Genomic DNA, 17,513 nt, shown 5'->3' with positions numbered 1-17,513 from the left:
CAACGCAGACACTTTACAAACAATGTCTACACACATCAGGAAATTACTATATATATATTAACTACAGGTCCGGAAGTGTGTACAAACTCTTATTAATGAAAGCGCGTGACAACGCGGAAATCCATTGGAGTTTTCATTATAGTTTACGATTGTTTACATTCCAAGCCATTTTCAATCACATGTTTATAAAAAATACAACACGAAAAATATTTTCTACATTACAAGCAAGACGTTGCCAATGTTGTACTCGTTTAAATTTGCCAATGTCAAGCAGGCGTCTTCAAAACTGACAGTATGGTGTGTTATTGGTCTAGAAACAGTACAACAAACAATATCAATTACTCTAACGACTTGGACACTAATTAGTGGATTCTTAGAACGGACGTGGTTTTTTAAGAATGAAAAATTCCACGAAAAGTTCCACAATCGTCAAACAAAAAAAATGAGATGGAAGTTGAAAATTACGTCGTATAAGTTAAGTAGAGATGATAAAAATTGTCGAATACAGATAGCGCGAGTGAAGGAATCAAAGTAATTAAAAAAACATACCCAACTCAATTTACATGGTGAAGTTGGAATGAAAGTAATACATAAACAAGACAAACCAAAAACAAACTCACTTCAATATTCCTGTCGCCACTTTGTCCAATAAATCAGTAAGAATGTCTTCATTTCATCAGTCAAAGAAGAAACATCAAATGTCATTCTCAAGACAAGACATGCATGCATGCAGTTTGCCGTCAAGATACATTTGTTACAAGGATACGCAGAAAACGACCTTGTTGCCCTGTGAAAATATAACCAATGAAATATGATTGTAAATTTGTATTAACGTGAAACAAAGTTACGTCTTGATTGTTCACTGTTGAATAACTAATTAAGAAATACAGGATGCGTCAAAAATTAAAAGATTTTTCATTAATATTCTTAAATGAACATTGTTCTAAAGCACAACAGATTTTTGGTTTCTTGTAAAACGGGATTCAATAATCGTACAGTTGAACATAGTGTCGTGCTATAATATGCAGAAAACAATCGATTTCAAATGAACTTAATACGGAGGAACATGCATATATGAATACTGCTCCCCTTCTCAATTATCACGATGGCTACGGCATTGATTGAACAGGTTTTAGAGCAAACATTTTTGCATTGTAAATGAAAGGATAAATTCATGAACGTCAAGTGCTTGACTTTTTTCTACACACTGTAAAAATTATTGTTGATTAAAAAGCCAAACAATGGTAGTCAAACGTTTATAACATATTACAATTTTAATCCATTGTGTCATTTTGTATGAACAAAAAAGGCTGACCATTAGAATTGACGTAAGTATCCAAAGTTCCTATAATCTACGCTTGAATCGAGGTTCATGATTTCCAAAGGCACGGTGCAGCGTTGTGGCATTAAAGTAGTATGAATAGTAGATTCAAAAAAATTTTTTTACGCCTTGTAAACTCATTTATTCCGGCAAACTTGTATGAATGAAATTCCTGCTGTGTTGTTTCCGCCCACCCTTGGAATTTTACTAATGAAAAAAAAACATATGAAGTAAATGGTTTGAACCCGGGGGTTATCGCAACATTTACTAACAGTAAAATTCTTGAAATATTTGCAACAACTTGGCGATACAAAGCAGATGTTGGGAAGAGAGTTTGGCTGCAATGATACTTTTTGAAATGGGGCAATTTCTTTTCGTGTTAACTGCAAAGTCGGTCTACGAAATATGACTTGTTTTTGTATAATAATACAAACGATATCACAAGGTAACATTTACAAAAAATAAACTGGATCCGGGTCTGGGACAGGTCACAAGTCACATACGGAAAAATTCGATGCTTCTCCTTTTCCAGTCACGAGGAGAAACTTTTGCTGTTAAAAATTCAGCTGGTTTCGACGAAGTTTTAACCCTCGAAGAAACCCATTTGAACTTTTATACGGCCATGCAAAATGTCTTCAAAATTTAAAATAAGGACCGTGTGAATAGCTACAATTTACCAAATTACAAAAACGCTTTTGAGAAATGACAGAGAAAGGTCACGCCTTTGCTGTATAGACAAAAATAACAAAATCTGGCAAAATGAAGAAAAGCGTTTCCTGTTTTTGTTGTTGTTCTGGCGCTTTCGATTCAGGCTTTATATTACAGCTCAAACAACAGACTAGAAAGACACTTCTGTTTAAGCTTACAAACCTTTTGCCAATGTCCATGAATGTGTAAAATGAAACGCAATGGTTGCCCCTTTAAGATAGAGCATCTTTGAATGAGGGGGGTCTAACTGGAACATACGGAAGATAAAAAAAGATTTGTGATATATTTTATCAAGATCCTTATCATGAAATCTTATTTTTCTAAAACAGCATAACCTGACCTGTAGATCATGCTGTTTTGTTATCCATCGTCCACCAACAGCTAAGCTTAGAATAAGATCATGTTTCGATGGTAACACACTACATCCATGCTTAGATTCTTTAGCGATATCGTTCGGAAACTGTTCAACTACATATAAAACTCAAATTGTCGTAAAAATACAACAAAGTTTAATGAAAATGCGTGAATTTACCTCCACAATCGATGATACAATCAACACCAGTGCTTCCCGTCTCTTCCAAGCATATGTTAAGCAATGATGTTTTACCACTTGTCAAGTCGACGATTCTTCCTATTCAATTCAAACAATCAAATATTGGTAACTAAAAAATGTATTTTCAAGAGATGCACTAAGCAGCTAGTGATCCACATTTCCCTCCTTCGGCTTGTCCATCACCCTTACAAGTTGTTTAGATTGTTACACATTATTGAACTATCTCTCCTACTGACTTCTTCACCACATCTCTCTTCTCCTTTTTTTTCCTTTCTCTCATTCCCTTATTTTCTTCTCCTCTTTCCTTTCCCTTTTCCTTTTCTCCCTCCTTCCTTTTTGCCTTTCCTTTTCTTTCTAAAGCAATGATCCTTTTTTCACTTCTCTTCTACTCAAAGTACAAAATTTACTTAAACATGAATAAATCTCTTTCAAAACATACATACAAAATACCAACCAATTTCAGGTTTGATGCCTTGCAAAAGCAATTTCTCTTCCTCACTACAAGCTGTAGTAATTACTTTTGCACCCCAACTTTGTGCCAATTGAATAGCCATGATACCAGGACCCTAGAAAGACAAAAACATTACAAAACAAGGAAAAGGCAATACAACCTATTCATTTAACAAGTTCTAATCAATGCTATTCATGATTAACAACTTACAGATGCGCCATTCATGACCAACACAGTTTCGCCACCAGCCAGTTTTGCCTGATAATGCAGTGCAGTGTACGCACTCAAACCATCACCAATACAGCATGCGGCATCAGCAAAGTTGATTTTTTCTGGCTTTTTCACTGAAATAAAAAGTACTAACATGAAGATAAAATAACTTCTCACACACCGCTGGGAGCTGCTGCTGGCAAGCGCCGCAAGCTTGACTTTATTTATTGTTTTTTTTTATCAAAAACCCAACCATCAAATACAAACTGTCTACAAACTCATAAGGCTATATGCCAGATAAGCTAAATAACTTGACAAGTATGGATGATGCATTATACCAGTTAGATCTACACATACTAAATTTATACTAGATTCATTGATGAATATCAAGTGTTCCCTATTGATATATAAATCATATTTACCAATATTGAACTCCGATATTGCACAGAAATGAGCACAACCACAATTTGAGGTGTTTGGTGGAATCATTCCTTAGACATCACAGAAACATTTAGTTTTTGTAAGCAATAGGAAATATTTGAGATTCAACAGGCCAATTACCCACAACCTCATCGCCGATGCTAAATCTAGATACGCCTTCACCAACTAAACAAAAAAAAACACACACACAAAAAACTATTAGAACATGGTTTTTTATCATGATATATTATTAAACAGTGCTCACCCTCAGTAACAACACCAGAAATCTTGCGACCAATAAGAACTACATCATTGTCAATAATCTTGAACTCTTGTAACAACTGTGAAAAAACACTTTTTAAAACACAAACTGCAGGCCTTAGATAAAGCTTCAGTTCTACTAATCCAACCTGAAAAGTAATCTAGAAATTTTCTTTCTATGATTGGATTAAACACAAGCAGCGTTTATGTGTATGGATATGCATGTAACTCACTAAGTAATGAGGCATGCTAAACTTGGAATTGGATAGCTACATAATTTACTCAGTACAGCTGGTATTATGTGTGTTAAACTTATGTGAATACAAATAATCTGGCATTATTGATCAGTTTATGAGAGCCGTTACATAATACAAGTTGCTTTTCACACCATCAAAACAATAATTTCTTTTGGTGTGATCGTGTGAAAATCAAATAGTGTTGAAAAACTTGCACACTTGCACTTTTCACACTTGCTAGTAAACCAAGTATGCAATGACCAGCAGGTATATTACGGGTGTGTGTGGGGGGGAGGGGGTAGTATGACACCCCAGCAGCCCAGCTATCCAGAAACTGATAGAAGATAAAAAAATTTAACTTGACTAAAAATTTTGGATTTTTCTATTACATATTGGTGCTGCAAAAGTTGGTTCTTGAACAAAGAAGCTCCCCAGTCTTTTGGGGGATGTGCACCCCTGGCAATAACTAACACATAATCCCGTTATAACATACTTCAATGTCTGGCTCTTCATCCAAGACACACGCTTTGACTTTGATTATGACCTCGTGAGCTGTTGGAGCTTCTACCTCTACCTAAATGAAAGAGAAATGTCAAATGGACAGTGAAGTTTCGACATGAAGTGTCATAATAAAAACATCGTTAGGCAAAAATTCCTCCTCACATTCTCTTCTATTTCATAGGCATTGTTAGAAGTTCTCCAAATAATTCTCTGGTTTGTCATATTCTATAATATTTCGTAAAGATATCTGCAAAAGCAAATTAATTAATTATATGAAGCGCAAGACAATAACAAACTTGAGCGAATGGGAGGAAACCGCTAAAATAACTTTACTCAATTTCACAGTTCTTGAATTCAAAAGTTCCCGGCCATTCATTTTAGTAATTTCACTAACTTACAGTGGCTGAGCAGACAAACACGAACTTGCATGTTGTTGGTTAATTAGTTTTACATAATCTCAAACTCTCAACCTTACCTGAAATCAATGCAAATAACTATTAGGAATAGTTTTATATCAGGGGGGGAAGGGAGCTTGCATGATATCACTACGTCATCATCACACAAACGAACTGACGAAGATGGCACCGAGTACTATACAAAAGTTAAAGTCGGCAGTAACTGGCAAAGAAAATGACGAAAACTCGTTAATCACAGAGGTGGAGAAATATAAATGATCATTTTTATCGTCGGTCAACGTTTTTTCGCGGTTTTGTCCTCGATAAATGTTCGACCACTTACAAAGCAATTTTATATCTTGTTCTGCCTGATTAATTGTTGATTTAACCTGTTTTATATGCCAGTGGTATTTCCAAATTTCGCAATGATGTTTCGTACTAAATCTTGCTTAAATAGATTTCTGATGCCACTACTTTGAGTTGGTCAACAAGAATCAAGGGATTCATAATCTGTTTTCTCCTTGGAATTGGTTTTACTTTACTTGTGAGTACATTTGCTATGTTTGTCTAAGTTAGGCCTTTACCGAACTGGAAATTGGGCAAAACAGCCCACGATTTTTGCCATGAGATAAACGTTTGTGCCCCTGGGATCACTTTTCCCAGTTTCACTTACGATTTGTCAAGTTTTGAGCCTTTATCTTTTGCATGACTTCTGTCAGTGTTACAAGATGGAAGATATGCAACATTCAAAACAAAGCATTATTACGGAGTTTGAACATTTTTATTCTGAGCAAAGCAATTTTGTTTCTCATAAAATGCAAGGAGCTATGCTGTGTCAGTAAAGTAAATATGTTGTATAAACTTAACAGTATGTCATTTACCTACAACTAAGCAAAAAATATGTTTTCCGCCATTGTCCTTCAATTGGGTAACTTTGCATCTCCAAGGTCTCATTGATAAATGTCTATTTGCCATCCATGACTTAAAATTTCTTATCTAGGGGATTGTGATGATTTTCCAAAGTAAATATAAACTATTTGCTGTTTTCTATACGTTTGGCAATCTTACAGCCTTAGGCAGGTATGAACAACACAATATGCACAATGCTACATGATCTACTACCATATTTTAATATTTAATTATTATTCGTAGCTCATTCTTTCTTACGGGACCAGTGAAACAGCTGAAGAATATGTTTAAAGAAAAGAGATTGATTGCAACAATTGTTATGCTGGTATTTTGCAAAACAATTTTTTGCTTACTAAAACATTCAAGCAATAACATGAAATAATTTGTTATCAATCCTTTTTAGTCCTGCATTGCATTAACTTTGTGTGCAGGATTATGGGTAAGTAGCTTGGTTTTAAAAAAGAGTTCGACTCATAAGTAAGGAATTTTCTTTATTCCTCCCTTAGTGGAAAAATGGTGGTTTGGCAATTTTATTTGCAATCCTACAATACCTTGCGATGACTTGGTATTGTTTATCATACATTCCATATGCAAGGTGAGCTTGACAAAATTGATCATTCTTTTTTGATAACTTAATTCAAAATAAAAACATGATTTATTTTGTAGAAATGCTGTAAAGGGCTGTATAAGTAATTGTCTGGCATGACAATTTTAGAATCGAACTTCATATTCATGATATGCATGGATGAATTGTGTTTATACCATCAGAATAGACTAGACACCAATTGTAAATAACATTCGAATACACATAATAAAAGCAAAAAAAAGTCAATGATTGTGTCACTGACCTGCAAACAGGATTTTGACTGTTTAGTTATGTTCCATGAGCTGTGAATTACATATCTGTTTGTCGACCACTGGTTAATATGAAAAGAAAAGTTGTACAAGAAAGTACAGTAAATGATTAACATTACTGTCAGCCCACATCTATTTGTACCCAGATTTTGTGCTTGTGGCATAGAATGCAGAAGCGTGTATTGCAAATATTTAACAGGGGGCTCTCGCGAACTACCCTTCAATTATGTGTGGTCATCCCAAATAATATGCAGAACATTTTCTTTTCCTGTGAAAATTTGGGTTGACGTATTCTCATTTGAGAAAAATGGGGCGAATATACATAAAACAAATCATAATTCTTCGCGCAAAAACGCTGTTATGATAATAATTTAAAACGTTATTTCAGATATAAAAATTCCAAAAAAAGTAAAAGAGTGTAATAAAAAAGTATTAAAAATAAAGTATATTCAGAAAAAAACATAACCTTTGCCGACTCCCGGGAATGTTCAGAACTCAATACGAGCTCTCCGGATTTGAACCAGGGACCTTTAGATCTTCAGTCTAACGCTCTCCCAACTGAGCTAAGTCGGCTAGGTTGATTTTGTGGGATAAATTTTTGTAAGATTCACTTTCATTATGTGAACCGACGATAAAAACAATGAATTAATATACTTTGTAAATATGTAATTTTAATTATTTTATAAATATCGAGTTTACTTCGGTATAAATGTTTTTAAGTATGAGATTATCTAACCGCATGTGATTATCATGTAAAAAATTCATGATACCTAAACGCCAATGCCATTTGTTGAACGTAATGGTCTGTCAACATGGTTGCATTTTCCAAGTGTTCGAGGATTACCAGCGAGAAAGCATTTCATCCTTGGTCAAGCTCTTCTAGTTATGTCGCTCTAGAAGTGTTCTCTTCTATTTTCAGGCGATCTTTTAAAATGTATGGCAGCTTGTACTTGGTAGGTTTTTCATCCAAAAAATTTTCTAATTTTGATACATTGTGTCGCTAAAGTAAGCACGTGTATTCCAGTTCGCCGCATTTCTCAGACGCAAGAATTGGGAATACTTCAAAAAAGAGTTGCTCCCTGAAATTTTACAATCCACCACATTCTTGTCAATAAATGGAGGTCTCTTTGTGGCACTCATCTGCCTTTTCAGGTACGGTAAGCAATTACTGTTAATGTACATACGTAAGTGATTTTCGAATCATTCTTTTTCTGAGTAATAATTTTATAATTTGTATAGGAAAATTCTTGGGGTCTTAACATATCCCACGTCTTGCTTTATACCCGCAGCCATTGCAAGCTACTCTGCAATCCTTGTGGAAAGACCTCAACGGCGTGGCCTCTTGGCATTATATACGTTCAATAATGTAAAACCCAAATTAATTCTACTTCAAAGCAAGTTTAGAAATAGTAATAGTGTTGATCTTACAACATATAATTATCTTTCACCCAGGCAATCGAAGCTGTCTTCAATGCACTTGTTCAAAATAACATCATCAAAAAAGTACCATATGGAGAAGTAATTATTGTCATGTTATTTTGAGGAGGGTGTTGTAATGTTAAGATGACAAATGCGTTGAGCTAGGGTAGCATGAAATGAAATGAAATGAAATGAAATTGCTTACTAGCAAATAGAATGATCAAAATGCATTTCATTTAAAAAAGACATTAGCATTTGAAAGACATGAAAATTGCACTATGTTTGGGTTGCCTTTTAAAATGCACTATCTTTTTCAAGGTGTACATATTCTGTTGTGCTACTGGGTTATTGATGTACTTGTACAGGTAATATTGGCATATGATCATACGTAGAAAAGTGAAACTAGATTTTCTGAACTGAAATAATTGTTCAAGGAAAAACAAGCTGAACAATGGATTTTTGAGAAGTATTGTGAGGTATGCATAATTTTTCCCTTCTTTTTGACATCTTGCATGAACTTTCCTACATTTTTTCTTCAGCATGGTTGTCATTTCCTACTTAGATTTCTTCTTAATGAAAAAGCCAATGGTGATTCTAATGGTCCTTCAAATAATCACTTGGTTATTGACTATAAAAATATTTATCGCAGGTGTGTATGCACTAAGAATAATATATAATTTATGCATTTAGTTGATGCATTCAACATGTCTTCATTTAAGATTGTTAGCACCTTTTAAAGCATTTTCACTTGGTTATTTGGTGGAAGTTTTGCCTAGAATTCTTAAATCCATTTCAATGCCCAGTAAGAAAATATTTGCAAAACATGGATTTTGATTGCTTGTACATATTTTTGATATTGTTCTTATTTCTGTACTCAGGAAAAATTCCAACGCATCTTTTGGACAAGAGCAACTTCTATTTGGGATTCTTTCTTGGTAGCTTTGTCTCCACATTCCAAGTACTTAGCAATAATTTATTGTTGGCTACCTGTACATTGTCACTCCAAAATCATTTAAATTCTGATATTTTAGCTGATAGAATTCCTAATGACTGTAATCCGAAGGAAAAGAGATTCTCTTAATAGTCTAATGGCAGGCATGTACCTTTATGTTCATATACAACTATGCATTGCTGCCAAAACGTGTTATTTTATTACATGAAGGTGCTGCATCTGGATTATCATTGCTCTTTTACAGAAGTTCAACTATTAGTTTGTATTTACTCACGAAAGTTTTAGAGGTTCTTGAAACAAATTGTCTAGCTATGTCAATGTTGTTCAAGATTTTCATTAACATATTTCTTGTATTTTCTATTTTTATTTGATTTTGTAGATTGTATTGAAAAATGGTCAGCTTGAAGGATATATTCCTTTCCTGCCCCATGTCGATGTCATTGTCTACACAATCTCAACAGCCACTATTTTTCACATGGTATGATCACAGAGGACAACAAGGGCCTCTTTGAACCTCGCACCATGTTTCATTCCATTCAGTTTCAATCCTGATTCATCCCCATTAAATAATTAAGTGTTCATAATAGGAATCACTTACCCACTGGTACTATTTTACAAACAAGTATACCTAAATCCACGGAACATGATTGCTGACTAGAAGCGGCTTCTGTTGTGCAATGGCATAGTCAACTGCAGAATATGGTCCTTTTATGTAAACTCGGTGCAAAACAATGGATTTTAAAGAAATGAATAACAGCAATGCTCTAAAATTTACATAGCTGGACCAAAACTTATGGCCTGACTATGTTAGTGTCAATCTTTCAGGTTCAAATGATTTTAATTTAATCAATGTTATTTCATGCCTTTTAGTGCTTTCTTCATCCTTTAAGTGTGCGGCCAAGCTATTGGAAGTTTATTTGTCATGTAACTAATGACAAGTAATAGAAATTTTCTTCTTTAAAATTATGGCTTAAGACCTGCTTTGCATGAATTATTTATATAGTAACTTAATGTTTTCCATTTTAGAGTCATTCCAGGATCCAAGATGCTTCCAAAAATCTTCAAAACATAAACTCCTAGTCAGACATAATCATGACATTTATTTCATCTTCGTATTTACATATGCAATATATATAGATAATGTGATATCTTAATTAAAAAGTGTTCATGACACAATGATAACTACATTGTTGCATCTTCTATGGCAACAAGTCCAGCATTATACACATTTCTTTCACCATTGTCATTGTTTACAAGTGTTTCTTTATCACCATTTTGATCATCTTTAGCAACAATTGGCAATGTGGAATTTTTTACTTCAGTTGTGCTCACATCTGTTACTTCGTCAAGACTTCCATTATTTTCTTTTTTGTCTTCTTGCATGGCTAAATTATGCTCTTGGCTCTCACTGATATGCACCAAACCACCTTCTTCAATTCGTCTTTTTTTTGCTCTACGATTCTTGAACCACATGGCAATACTGTCATAGCTCAAATCCTGTTTATTGTTCATTGCTCTGGCCTCATTCAAGATATTTGTATACTCCATCATGATATCTTTATTGGGACGTTCATTTTGCTCAAACCATTGCTGGAGCATTGTCAGTTCAGTCTGAGGATCAAAGGTAACACGAGGTTTTGTCATTTTCCTTGTCTTTCCTGATGACTCAGTGATGAGTTGCAATTTCATCATATTTTGTTGTGTCAAGATTCTTGCAATGCGATTCTGCTCCTCTCCTTCGTCTTCAGAATTTGCCATGGTAACAGATAAGTTGCCATTTTCAGTTGTCATGGCAACATCAGCCACCTGACCCATTGGCACATTCTTTTCTTCCCAAGATTGAATCAAGCTCAATTCTTGGCGTTTCTTCTTGGCACGCCTGTTTTTAAACCAAAAAAAGATGCTCTCTGGTGTGAGTAATCTCATGGATGCAGCTCTCCTTGGAATGTTGAGAATCTCGGTATATTCAAGCATGATTTCTTTGCTAGGTCTCTCCTCTTCGCTAAACCAATCATTCAAATTGTCAATCTCGTGTTGCGAGAACGTAATCCTGGGCTTTAATTGTTTCACCATCTCTTTGTTTGTACTTTGGGAATTAGCAGGCGGTGTTTGTACTGCGACAGTGGGCTTTTGTACAACATTACTTGTAATGTTGATGCTCTTGAGGTCCTGGTGCCTTACCCAGTTTAAGAATGCCTGACATTTATCGCGTCCAATGTTAGTTGTGTATCGACCTTGGGCTATCAACATCAGCATGCCCTTCAATAAACAATACTAGTATGTGACATAAACAATGTGAAATCCAATCCCATATTTTTACTAATCTGGAGTAATATGCAAAAACGCTACCATGCTCACAAAGGATTTCATGGTGCTTTATTGACAAAACGAATACATTTCAACAAAGATACGACCCCATGGTAATGGAGACTTACAGCTGATAAAGGACAGTCAGATGTGGTCAAGGAAGTTAATGTCCTGGTCTTCAAAAGCTCTTTCACCATGTTCCGCACCTCTTCAGTCTCATTGCTTAATAGAAGATAAGCATACTTATATAAAAATCACGACCAAGACAAATTCCTTGGAAAAGAAGTTACTTTGCTTACTCATTCTTTGGCACAATTCTAATGACAGGTTTGTGCAAACCAGTGCAGAGAGTGCCCAAGACATCACCAACAGTGTAACAATCCTTCTGGTTCTCAAAATCAACGATGAAATCTTTGAATTCCAGCCATTTCCAAACGGGCATTATGCGGATGGCAACTGTTGAAGTGATTCAAAGCACAACGGCTTTAGTTTTGGTACAACGAAAAATGATTAACTAATAGATAGTAGAGCAAAAATCCTACCGTAAGCTCGCAATATTGAGCGATCAATTCCACCAAAACTTTTGCCACTTGTTGCTGCATCTTCTTCCCCGTTTTTCAGCGCTTCATCTTTCGCTTTCAAATACTCCAAGCCAGTTTTGCGAAAGTTGTCGTCAAGCCATAGACCTTGAACAATGTTTCCCATGCTACACGCACGAGGCAGTTTAACATCAGCAATAAGATGTCCATTGAAACTAACATCACATATAATAAATCCACTATTTTGTTCATCCATTTTAAGTTTAATTTCGAGTTTACGAATCCCAAAGAGCTTGAAAAGACAGCCGCAAACCGAAGCAGACAAATCTAAGCCGAAATAAAACCTCCTTTGTTGAAATTAATCCCTCATTTAATCTCTAATATTTCAACGAATCACGCAGCAGTTTGATTGATTTAATTTTACGTTTCTATGAAAACGGATTATATTTAAGAACAGAAGATGTGAAAAATGACAGAAATTTTAATCTTTAGGCTTTGTCGTGCTTGCAATGCCATAATTCGTTGCCGTTGATAATTTTTATCAATATCAAAACATCGACTGACGATCCTTGAAATATAGACTTATGCGCATGCGTGTTATCATAAGAGAGCAAGCACCGCAATAGTAACCACTTTAACTTCTTTAGGCACATGATAACCATTTTCCTTGCCGTTCAGCCCACTACGTCGTTTTATATCTGAAAATTCAGCTTTCCCTAAATGTGGCTCTTCAAAACAATATGGCGGTAACAGGGAAAGAAAACATGCTTGTCAACCGCGAGAATTATAAAGATGATGCAGTAAGAGAAAATGCGTGGGTTCTTGTGTGCTAGTATTTTTCAAATAACGTACACAACGATAAAATATCAGTGAATAAAGGTTGGTAACCGTACAGAGGGTGAATTTGTATTCAAGAAACATCTTTCCATCGATGACATTTCTTTTTAATACCAGTTAAACTCATTTTATTACATTTATTTGCCAACTCCTCTGAATTGAAAATGGAAGCGACAAGCTGTGCGCGGAAAATAATTCATTTTCGAGACATACTTGAAGTTGTTGGAAGTTGTGCATTCGTTTTCACAAATTATAAAAGTTCGTGTTCATTGATAAATAGCAGTTTTTCGTTTGACATTTATTTGAAATTTTTTCGGGTAAGTGATGAACGGGAGTCACAAGTTAAGCGTTCGCTCGCGCTTAGTGGTAAAACAAATTTTTTAATTATCTTTGGATGACGAAGAAACGTTTATTACAACTGTGTCTCGTAAAAGTGGTGAACATTGTTGCCAAATAAAATTTCAAAATATTCTATTATTTCAAAATAAAATGCTTGCTATGTCAAAAGTTCACGAAAATGACAACAAGCTCATGTATGTAATTTCTTACATTCTGAAGTTTCTGAGAAACGTCGGTAACCTCGGATATTTCCGGAAAACACCGGAATAACTCGGAAATCGTCAATGATTTTGATGAAATCGTCAATTACTTCGATAAAACACACATAATTTATGGGAATTTTGTAAAGTTCGTAAAAATTTCACAAATTTTCAATATTCATCAAAAGTTAGTGAAGAAAGCAAAAAGTTCACACATCTATGATACTAAGTCATCAATTTGCATTTCATATGGTAACTGGTATCTTAAAACTAGATCCATGCTGCATTTCCGTTCAAAAATTTTTGAGTTTGTTCAAATCGTTCAATAAAAAAATACATGCTTTGCCCTTTACCTCCTACCTTGGATGACGTCAGAATTAGACTCGATCCAGTCTTCGCGCCACGACTGACAAGGTCCATTTAAAGCAAACTTTAAACTCGCAGTTACAAGAGGACGATTTCATCAAGTTCAAAAAGTTTATCACCCAATATGTTAGAAATTCCGTATATATTTAATAAAGTTTGTCGCAGATACGTTAGAATTTAGAAACTCCGTCTAATTTAATAAAGCTCATAAATTCCTTTTCTTGTTGAGGTGTTCATTCATAGATATTGACGATTTTCATTTTTTTAATCATATCGTTCAAATACATCGACAGTCAAACGAGACTTTCAGTAACCAGAAGAAAACTAACGATACTTGTCACCTTTCAAAGTTGAAGGCACCAGCTTAGCTTTGCACAAATACAAATCTTTTAAGTACGTTATACTTGTCGTCTTTGTGTATAGTATTGTTCATGAACTTCTTACGAACAACAACCACGACGCCTTGTAGTTCAAAATTGCCGAAAACTTGAAGTGAATCATGTCTTTATGCATGACGTTATGCATATGTTGAAGATCTTGATTTTTTATTAAAACGTTCAAATACATTAGCAATCAATGGAGACATCTTTCACTAATCAGAAGAAAATTTACGATAATTCACAGTCAATTAGACCATGACTGTGGAATGACATCTCGTAAATCATAGCTGCCAAAATCTTGAAATGAATATTATCTTTATGTACGGTGTTACGCAATTGTTATGTATTTGTTCCACATGATTGTTTAACATTCATTGTCCGTGCTTGAACAAATTACAAGATATCTATCAAATTTAATCCTAAAAACAATAAGTATTATTGCTAAACAAAAGGATTATATTCCCTTCATTAAACATACATAAAGTGCAAATTACCAATGTTATATGGTATGACGCAAATTAGTAAACAATACAATTTAAGCTCGTTTCGAATGTATTTCAAACATATATAAAGCCGAACGCGTTTAAAACAAAAGATAATGAGGACGATCATCTCATTTTCTTTCGTCTTCAATACGTTCAGTGCATGTAACGTACGACGCCTTATTCAACCTATTAAATAAAGCGAGTGTTATCTGGTTTGCTTATGCATTCAAAGATTTCAAAGAGTTAAGATGCCCAATCTTTCCTACATTGTATAAAATGGAAAATATTGACTATGGATATTTACGTCATTGCCTTGATTCACCACATGGCAATGTATGTGCATGGCATTGTGCATACATTATTTATCTTCTTGCTTCATGTTAGACACATAAATTGTCTAGGGGGCTGTTCACATGAGCCCAGCTAAACGGGATTCAGCGAGGCGGGAAATGATTTTGAGATATTGAAAGGAGTAAAAACTTTAAACGCAAAACTTACAACCTTTCTTATAAGTCATGAGTCATTTTAGTCGTAATCTGGCCAAATTATTTGTTTTCATTTTAAAGGTTTTGTGAATTTGCAAGTTCAGAACATAGAGAAATTGCTTAAATAAGTTTTTTGTTGTAAAGGAAGTAATCTTTTCCATTTGCTAAAATGATTAAATGCTTTGCTGAATCCCGGCTACCCGGGCTCATATGAACAGGCCCTATATTGTGATAATTTGACATTGTAATTGGAGAAAGCCTATGCATTTATAGTTCTATCACAAAATGATGATTATACAGAAGGGCAACTCAAGTGTGTACGCAGCACCGCGTCCTCACGGCCGCCATCATTCCAGCAAGATACTTAGGACTTTTACTTGTTTCCATCTACTGCAATAACATGACTTCATTTCCATGTAATGAAATCGAAAATATTTCAATATAAGAAATGACGTCAGGTCATTTTAGTGGTTGGAAACAAGTAAAAACCCTAAATATCTTGCTGGAATAATGGCAGCCGATATGCGCGGCACAACATGCGCGATGAGAAAAACATGAAAGGTCCCGGAATGAATGACTCTTCTGTGCATTCCATATTTTGTGATTCAATATCATGCAGTCGAAACTATTTGCCAAAATGGCAAATATCTTTTGTTGAAAAGTGGTAGATGTGGTAATCGAACCTTCTAGGGTTCAAAACCAACTCATTTTTATTTTCTTCAAGGTTGATAAAAATGGTCAAACATGACAGAAACAAGAAGCATTCGATGTTGAACGTGTCGCTCAACTGGCTTTGACTGACCTTTAAGGCAGGAGGTCCTGGGTTCGTCCTTTTGTCGGTATGCGTTGTAAATTCAGGATTGAGTGCAAGGTACGGGGTTAGGAGAGCATGTAAGGCGTTCTGTTTGTCCTAGGGTTTCTTGACCACTAAAAATCTGCTATCGTAGGGAGTCACCGGAATCCAAGCAGAAGACTCAGTTTTAAGTGAACTTTTTCCTGAAAATATAATAAGTGTCGCATTCCATTGTCAAGAATTAAGACAGAGAAGTGCCATTAGCAAGCTTTATGTACAGTACTAAATTCCTCAACTTCACTGGACTTACTGACTTCGCTAACTTCGGCCTGCTGACAACTTCGGTTCTAGTTCATCGAATATAACAGCAGCTATTAATAATTGTTCATGCAGTTCTACAAATAGCAATTGTAAATTTTCTTCATGCTTTACGAACATTTCAAAGAAGTTCATTCTATGATATAATGCAGCATATCATAAAGAATGTTGGCGTCGTTGCTGCATGTGTTAGATATTGAGCTATATTTTATTGAAATGCTGTATATTTGTCAAGTCACACAAAACTGCAGCGATTCCTTCCTTTAGATAGATTTCTTCTTTTTCCACATGAAATAACACTGTAGATTTTATCCTCTCTACTCAGCCACGGCTTCTTGTTGATCATCTCTGCAGGTTTTGTAGAAAATTCTTCAAATTTCACCAGACTTGGTTTTCCACCTCGGAGTGGCATCTCATTAGCCTTAATGTCACAAACATCAGTAAATGGTTTCTCTTGCTGTTGATAGCTTTTTCCAGCAATTGGTCGGCTGTAATGCCAAGCAGCCTTTAAATTACTAACCAACCTTTTCCTTTCTTCGTGTGTACTTTGATTTCTCACTCGCTACATTGCTCTTCATTAACATTTAACCGACGTATTTTGAACTGTACTGTTATATGCTTTTCAACAAGTTTCTTCATAATCATAGATTTCAGTCCCAGTTCAGTTGCATTCCCAGATGTTGATAACACTTCATTTTTTCATCAAAACGTTGAAACACATCGGAAAACAAATCAGACGTCTTTCTGTAACCATCAGAAAATTAACGGAACTAGTCTCTAGTTCAGTTTAAGGCACCTTCTCTATGTACTTTGCCAACTAAATCTTTTGAATACGTTATGTTTGTCACCTTTGTGTAGTCTTGTTCAACATCGAACGAAAGACAAGTGTTTACTATGACGCCTCGCCGTTCATTAATGCCGAAAACTTGAAGTGAATAATATCTTTATGTACGTCATAACATGTATTTGTTTTACATGATTGTTTTAACATTCATTGTTCCCACTCGAACAAATTGTAGAATGGTTATCAAATCTTATCTTTAAAAACAAAAGGTATTGTTGTTAAGCAAAAGAACTCAGTTCTATGTTCATTAAATATACGTTAAGTGCAAATGTTTATCGACCATTGTTCTTTGGTATTACGCAAATCAATAAATATAATTCCTTAAGCCTATGAAATAAAACTAGCGTAGTCTTGTTTGCTAAGTCATAAATTCATTAAGATTTTGGTGACTTAAAGTTTTGGTAGTCGTAGTTTAGGTCCAACTTTATG

The 17,513-nt window shown here is 34.9% G+C and overlaps 4 protein-coding genes and 1 non-coding gene across 11 annotated transcripts; 2 read left to right on the top strand and 3 right to left on the bottom strand.

Annotated features, from left to right (window-relative positions):
- Window positions 1-35: 35 nt before the first annotated feature.
- On the bottom strand, window positions 36-5,152 carry LOC124441360 (quinone oxidoreductase-like protein 1). 6 transcript variants are annotated; one of them, XM_046991808.1, is made up of 14 exons: window positions 4,995-5,141; window positions 4,824-4,908; window positions 4,654-4,734; window positions 3,929-4,004; window positions 3,805-3,849; window positions 3,666-3,734; window positions 3,244-3,377; window positions 3,037-3,148; window positions 2,562-2,660; window positions 2,370-2,497; window positions 2,192-2,276; window positions 767-787; window positions 621-666; window positions 36-310 (listed from the first exon to the last, which is right to left on the bottom strand). In XM_046991808.1, the coding sequence occupies exons 2-14, from the start codon at window positions 4,881-4,883 to the stop codon at window positions 214-216; spliced, it is 1,053 nt and encodes a 350-aa protein (XP_046847764.1). In that variant the 5' UTR covers window positions 4,884-4,908; window positions 4,995-5,141; the 3' UTR covers window positions 36-213. The 6 variants fall into 6 exon arrangements, 5 of the variants coding, with proteins under 5 accessions (XP_046847764.1, XP_046847765.1, XP_046847766.1 ...); XM_046991809.1 differs by having other exon boundaries at window positions 5,060-5,136; XR_006946953.1 differs by having other exon boundaries at window positions 750-787; window positions 2,192-2,272; window positions 4,824-5,152.
- A 66-nt stretch (window positions 5,153-5,218) lies between these two features.
- Window positions 5,219-6,797, top strand: LOC124441361 (vesicle transport protein SFT2B-like). The gene is made up of 7 exons (XM_046991814.1): window positions 5,219-5,317; window positions 5,514-5,600; window positions 6,057-6,136; window positions 6,209-6,290; window positions 6,369-6,404; window positions 6,472-6,560; window positions 6,632-6,797. The coding sequence occupies exons 1-7, from the start codon at window positions 5,240-5,242 to the stop codon at window positions 6,669-6,671; spliced, it is 492 nt and encodes a 163-aa protein (XP_046847770.1). The 5' UTR covers window positions 5,219-5,239; the 3' UTR covers window positions 6,672-6,797.
- Window positions 6,798-7,319: 522 nt separating this feature from the next.
- Trnaf-gaa lies at window positions 7,320-7,393 on the bottom strand. Its single transcript has one exon. It is a non-coding gene; the product is annotated as a tRNA-Phe (tRNA).
- A 75-nt stretch (window positions 7,394-7,468) lies between these two features.
- On the top strand, window positions 7,469-10,373 carry LOC124442518 (transmembrane protein 135-like). Its single transcript, XM_046993024.1, has 14 exons — window positions 7,469-7,773; window positions 7,845-7,972; window positions 8,060-8,186; window positions 8,273-8,338; window positions 8,558-8,604; window positions 8,674-8,715; window positions 8,802-8,888; window positions 8,959-9,041; window positions 9,118-9,197; window positions 9,271-9,334; window positions 9,402-9,478; window positions 9,571-9,669; window positions 10,062-10,129; window positions 10,218-10,373. The coding sequence occupies exons 1-14, from the start codon at window positions 7,633-7,635 to the stop codon at window positions 10,261-10,263; spliced, it is 1,155 nt and encodes a 384-aa protein (XP_046848980.1). The 5' UTR covers window positions 7,469-7,632; the 3' UTR covers window positions 10,264-10,373.
- On the bottom strand, window positions 10,272-13,801 carry LOC124442516. 2 transcript variants are annotated; one of them, XM_046993023.1, is made up of 5 exons: window positions 13,774-13,801; window positions 12,041-12,204; window positions 11,798-11,954; window positions 11,627-11,720; window positions 10,272-11,450 (listed from the first exon to the last, which is right to left on the bottom strand). In XM_046993023.1, the coding sequence occupies exons 2-5, from the start codon at window positions 12,201-12,203 to the stop codon at window positions 10,374-10,376; spliced, it is 1,491 nt and encodes a 496-aa protein (XP_046848979.1). In that variant the 5' UTR covers window position 12,204; window positions 13,774-13,801; the 3' UTR covers window positions 10,272-10,373. The 2 variants fall into 2 exon arrangements, with proteins under 2 accessions (XP_046848979.1, XP_046848978.1); XM_046993022.1 differs by lacking the exon at window positions 13,774-13,801 and having other exon boundaries at window positions 12,041-12,573.
- Window positions 13,802-17,513: the final 3,712 nt, after the last annotated feature.

Source organism: Xenia sp. Carnegie-2017, unplaced genomic scaffold (assembly GCF_021976095.1).
Source record: "Xenia sp. Carnegie-2017 unplaced genomic scaffold, XeniaSp_v1 HiC_scaffold_20, whole genome shotgun sequence".
Classification (NCBI taxonomy): domain Eukaryota; kingdom Metazoa; phylum Cnidaria; class Anthozoa; order Malacalcyonacea; family Xeniidae; genus Xenia; species Xenia sp. Carnegie-2017.
The sequence above is the reverse complement of the archived record's forward strand: the minus strand, read 5'-3'. Positions and strand labels throughout refer to the sequence as shown.

Coding starts and splice junctions, on each gene's coding strand:
- LOC124442518 (XM_046993024.1), top strand. CDS start 7,633: ATGGTTGCATTTTCCAAGTGTTCGAGGATTACCAGCGAGAAAGCATTT. Junction 9,042..9,117: donor TAAATCCATTTCAATGCCCA/GTAAGAAAATAT, acceptor TTCTGTACTCAG/GAAAAATTCCAACGCATCTT. Junction 9,335..9,401: donor TCTTAATAGTCTAATGGCAG/GCATGTACCTTT, acceptor TATTACATGAAG/GTGCTGCATCTGGATTATCA.
- LOC124441361 (XM_046991814.1), top strand. CDS start 5,240: ATGGCACCGAGTACTATACAAAAGTTAAAGTCGGCAGTAACTGGCAAA. Junction 6,137..6,208: donor AATCTTACAGCCTTAGGCAG/GTATGAACAACA, acceptor TATTATTCGTAG/CTCATTCTTTCTTACGGGAC. Junction 6,291..6,368: donor TTGCAACAATTGTTATGCTG/GTATTTTGCAAA, acceptor AATCCTTTTTAG/TCCTGCATTGCATTAACTTT.
- LOC124441360 (XM_046991808.1), bottom strand. CDS start 4,883: ATGACAAACCAGAGAATTATTTGGAGAACTTCTAACAATGCCTATGAA. Junction 4,735..4,823: donor CCTATGAAATAGAAGAGAAT/GTGAGGAGGAAT, acceptor TCTTTCATTTAG/GTAGAGGTAGAAGCTCCAAC. Junction 3,735..3,804: donor CATCGGCGATGAGGTTGTGG/GTAATTGGCCTG, acceptor GTGATGTCTAAG/GAATGATTCCACCAAACACC.
- LOC124442516 (XM_046993022.1), bottom strand. CDS start 12,293: ATGGATGAACAAAATAGTGGATTTATTATATGTGATGTTAGTTTCAAT. Junction 11,721..11,797: donor AGAATTGTGCCAAAGAATGA/GTAAGCAAAGTA, acceptor TCTTCTATTAAG/CAATGAGACTGAAGAGGTGC. Junction 11,451..11,626: donor CTGACTGTCCTTTATCAGCT/GTAAGTCTCCAT, acceptor TGTTTATTGAAG/GGCATGCTGATGTTGATAGC.